The sequence below is a fragment of the Gracilinanus agilis genome, chromosome X (genome assembly GCF_016433145.1).
Source record: "Gracilinanus agilis isolate LMUSP501 chromosome X, AgileGrace, whole genome shotgun sequence".
NCBI lineage: Eukaryota > Metazoa > Chordata > Mammalia > Didelphimorphia > Didelphidae > Gracilinanus > Gracilinanus agilis.
Genome location: NC_058136.1, coordinates 4,591,712 through 4,596,550, shown reverse-complemented (window position 1 = coordinate 4,596,550; position 4,839 = coordinate 4,591,712). Strand labels below are relative to the sequence as shown.

Genomic DNA, 4,839 nt, shown 5'->3' with positions numbered 1-4,839 from the left:
GAACCTGCAGTCAGCCCTGGGGATGGGAAGGATGGAGGAACCATTTAGTAGGATTCAGCAGCCAGAGAGGCAAATCCAGACAGAATCAAGGACCCACCAAGCCAACATGCTGCAGTATAAAGAGCAATAAAAAGAATTCAGAGTCAGGAGAACCAAGATCAAGCCTCAGTTCTTCCACAGATAAGCTGTATGACCTTAGATAAATCATATAAGCTCTCTGAGTCTCAGTTTCTTTCTCTATAAAATGGTGATAAGAACCCTTGCAGCTACTTGTATTTGTAGGTTCATAGAACCATAGAGCAAGATCTGGGAGGGATCTCAGAGGCCTCATTTTACAGAGGAGGAAGCTGAGGCTCAGGGAGGGGAAAGGACTTAGCCAAAGTCCCATATGGAACTTAAAACTTGCCATTACAATTCTTTAAGAATGAAGCAATTATTAAATATGATTAAATCAAAACACATTCAATATAAGTAATGATAAAATCTATTGCCTCAATTAATCAATTAGGAAGCATTTATTAAGCCCCTATAATTTGTTAAGCCCAGTACTGGACCACGAAAGTACAAAGGCAAAACTGAAGCATCTTTTGCCCACAAGGAACTTACATCCTTAAATTTTATTTTTATTCTGTCAAGTAATTCTGTCAGGTAAAAATTCTGTCAAGTAAAGTAACAAATGTCAAGTAAAATGCACAGTGCCATATTCAGATGTATGTGTGTATATATACATACATACACACAAATTATATTTAGTAGAACAAGGAAAGGAAATAGATTTCTATTATTTGCAGCTTACTTCTCTTTGAAAAGATAGAATAAATTCTATGCTTAACTTTCAAAGCTGTCATACTTTTCTGTGATTTATTTCTTCTCTTCAAGATTCTTATGTGTATTTTTTGGAAATATGCTTCAATGACCTTTTTTTTTTTCTTTCTTTTTTTGATACCCTATCCCAGTGATGGGCAAACTACAGCCTGTGGGTCAGATGCGGACCCCCTGAAATGTTCCATCCAACCTCCCGACATTATTCCTAATCTGATGAATACAATGAGTAAGATACAATACAATGAAACTTCCAAAGAGTTGCTTTAGAAACAGACTGACAGATGAGCATTTCCTTTCCTTTGGCCCTCTCTTTAAAAAGTTTGCCCATCACTGCCCTATTTTCATCCTTTCTCTTCCTTTCCTTCCTCCCCTTCCCCCCAAAAGATAGAAAAAAATAAAAGCCTTTCTAACAAATTTACATCCTCAAGTAAAATGAATTTCTATCTTATCTATGTATGAAAATCCATTTTTTGGTTGAGTTAATGGGTTGGTCTTTATGTTGGCTGAGCCAGAACTTTGGAAATCTTACCAAAGAAGAAGAGGGTGTCTGGTGAAGGACCTCTTCTGGTTCGTGGAGGAGTGTTGGAATGCTGAGACCCTGGTGAGACCGCTTTAAATATCTTCTTTGAATTCTGCATGGTGAGTTTAAAGACTGACTGAATCTTTCTGAACTTCTCTTAAGAAATTTCATTTAGTAGACTCTGTGAATGAAGTTTTGCTCCATTCACCTCCAGGCCTCTGGCCCTCTGACTCTTGGCTGAGGTTTAAGATCTACCTGGATTAATTAGAGGATTGTAATAAATTACCTACTGGGTTAGAGTCTTATTTCAATAAACTTCCATAAAAGTCAATTTTGAGTTGAGATTATTCTTTTTTTTTTTTACTTTAGAAAGATACACATTTATTTTAATAGATTTCTCATCACTCAGAACACTTAAAAAGGGAACAATACTCATTAAGAAGCACACTTAGAAAATCTGTAATTATAATTACCCTTTGGATGTATTATGTCAAGGGATCTCTGTCAGAATGACCCATTAAGTTGATCTGAAAGATGATCGTAGTTTTATGAATTGGAAATAAATTATGCAAATAGGAAGGACGATCCAGGAATACTTTGGAACCAGCTCCAACTTGTGAATCAATTATTAAATTGTATTAAATTATTAAATTTTTAGTGTGAGCATTTACACCTTAGAAATTGGCAAATGTTTTGTTGATTGTCTAGTCTCAAGAAATATTAATAATGTATATTAAACTTATTATTGGAAATTGGAATTACATATCAGGAACATGTAGTTTCCAAGACCTGGGTTGTTGAATATTTAGTAGGATACCTCTGGCAATGAACTATGATTTCACCAGCATGGAGAATACACTCCACGAAATCTCTAATTTAATAAAAATGTCCTGGTGAGCATCCTAAGACTCAGTTTAAATGACTTGTCCAAGGTAACAGAATTATTAAGTGCAAAGAGTGGGAAGCCAGGTCTTTCTGACTCTAAACCTAGCACTGAGTTAAACATTTTTATTTTATCAAAGTAGAAAATACTGAGGTAGAAAATATTCAGTGAAGTAGCCAAGACTATAGTTTCAAGTACAGGATTATCATTCTATGCTACCAGGATGTTATGGATAATAAAACAATCAAGACGAAAAAGAGTATTTTTTAAAAGTTTAATTTTTTTTTGTAATAGCAATTTGGCATTTACTAAAATAAATTCTCTTCATTGATTTTACTGAATATTTTCTAAGTAAGCCTAGACATGCTCTCTCTTTGGTAGGAAAACGTAAATCACAGGTAGAAGGGTATTTTTTAGATTAGTGCAGTTAACTCCTGATTATTCAGATGTTAATTATGATTGCCTTTTGATTCATCTTGGCCATTTTCATTGTTTATTCTACCTCAAAGAGGTCAGGGCAGGATGAATTCATTGAATTACTTGGAAATTACAGTACATGATATGATGGGAAGGAGTGGCTAAATTATTGGCTAACAAACTTTTTTTTTATTATATGTTGCCTTTTTTTATCAGTTCCTCATTAAAATGGAAAAAAATCCAAGATAACAAGTAGGGGAATAATGCTACAAAACAGATCATCATTAGAATTATCTTTCAATCATATGGTGGCAAACCAAACAACTCTGGCTTAAAGCCCTCCAGTAATTTCAGCACCAAGGTTGCCTTTCTTGTAAGCTCTGGGTTTAATTGTTCATCTGGAACCATAACAACCTGCATTCCAGCTGCAAGTGCTGCCTCAACTCCATTTGGAGCATTTTCAAACACAAGGCACTTTTCAGCAGGAGGAGCAGGGGAAAATCTCTTTGCACAAGTTAGAAACAAATCAGGCTCCGGTTTGCCACTCTTCACATCAGGGTCATCACCCAGAACAAGATGATTAAATAAACTAAAAAATTCTTTGTGTCTTCCTGTCTTCCATTCAAATGACAATCCAGCTGAACTAGTAGCAACAGCAATAGGTATACTGTGTCTATGTAGATGATTAATCAGCTTCTCAACACCTGGCATAAATGTAGTTGTTGGAAATATTTGTTCTTGTTTCTTTTTGCTTTCTGTCAACAGTTCCTCTTTGGTTAATGGAAGATCCAGGACTTCTACAATAACCTGGGCTGCATCCAACGACTTTTTACCCATAACCATAGCTTTCACATCCCACGTATATTTCTTTCCATAGCAGTCACAGATTTCCTGGAATATAACTGAATAGAGTCGCTCCGTATCCAGAAGGAGGCCGTCCATGTCAAAGAGCAGGTGGGTGACTGGCCGCAGCGGAGGCGCAGGAGCCAGGCCGGGAGCCCGAGAGGCCATTGTGCCCAGGGCGTTGGTCTGTCGCGAGGGCCAGAGCGGCAGGGAGCCGAAGTTTGCAGCCAAGGGCTGGAGGGAGGAGGAGGAGTTGAGATTATTCTTAATTGAGGATTGATAATAGTTTAATCCTCTGGCAACCATCTTATTTATTTATTTATTTTTTAAATTTAAAGATTTATTAATGTTCATTTTTAACATGGTTACATGATTCATGCTCCTCCTTTCCCCTTCACCCCCCGCACTCCCCCCAACCATGGCCAACACACATTTCCATTGGTTTTGTCATGTGTCCTTGATCAAGACCTATTTCCAAATTGTTGGTAGTTGCATTGGTGTGGTAGTTTCGAGTCTACATCCCCAATCATGTCCACCCCAACCCATGCGTTCAAGCAGTTGCTTTTCTTATATGTTTCCTCTCCTGCAGTTCCTCCTCTGAATGTGGGTAGCATCTTTTCCATAAATGCCTCAGAATTGTCCTGGCTCATTGCATTGCTGCTGGTTCAGAAGTCCATTGCATTCGATTTTACCATAGTATATCAGTCTCTGTGTACAGTGTTCCTCTGGCTTTGCTCCTCTCACTCTGCATCAGTTCCTGGAGGTCTTTCCAGTTCACCTGGAACTCCTCCAGTTTATTATTCCTTTCAGCACAATAGTATTCCATCATCAGCATATACCACAATTTGTTCAGCCATTCCCCAATTGAAGGGCATACCCTCCTTTTCCAGTTTTTTGCCACCACAAAAAGCACAGCTATAAATATTTTCGTACAAGTTTGTTTATTTATGATCTCTTTGGGGTACAAACACAACAATGGTATGGCTGGATCAAAGGGCAGGCATTTTTTATAGCCCTTTGAGCATGATTACAAATTGCCATCCAGAATGGGTGGATCAGTTCACAACTCCACCAGCAATGCATTAATGTCCCAATTTTGCCACATCCCCTCCAACATTCATTACTCTCCCCTTCTTTCATTTTAGCCAATCTGCTAGGTGTGAGGTGATACCTCAGAGTTGTTTTGATTTGCATTTCTCTAATTATTAGAGATTTGGAACACTTTCTCATGTGCTTATTGATACTTTTGATTTCTTTACCTGAAAATTGCCTATTCATGTCTCTTGCCCATTTATCAATTGGGGAATGGCTTGATTTTTTTATACAATTGATTTAACTCCTTGTATATTTG

The 4,839-nt window shown here is 37.5% G+C and overlaps 1 protein-coding gene across 1 annotated transcript; it reads right to left on the bottom strand.

The window, feature by feature from the left end:
- Positions 1–2,502: 2,502 nt before the first annotated feature.
- LOC123253488 (pseudouridine-5'-phosphatase-like) lies at positions 2,503–3,656 on the bottom strand. The gene has a single exon (XM_044682673.1). It carries the CDS (start codon positions 3,654–3,656, stop codon positions 2,943–2,945), a length of 714 nt encoding a protein of 237 aa, XP_044538608.1. The 3' UTR covers positions 2,503–2,942.
- Between the last annotated feature and the right edge of the window lie 1,183 nt (positions 3,657–4,839).

Bases quoted from the DNA above. Each gene is read 5' to 3' on its own strand.
- LOC123253488 (XM_044682673.1), bottom strand. From the start codon at position 3,656: ATGGCCTCTCGGGCTCCCGGCCTGGCTCCTGCGCCTCCGCTGCGGCCA.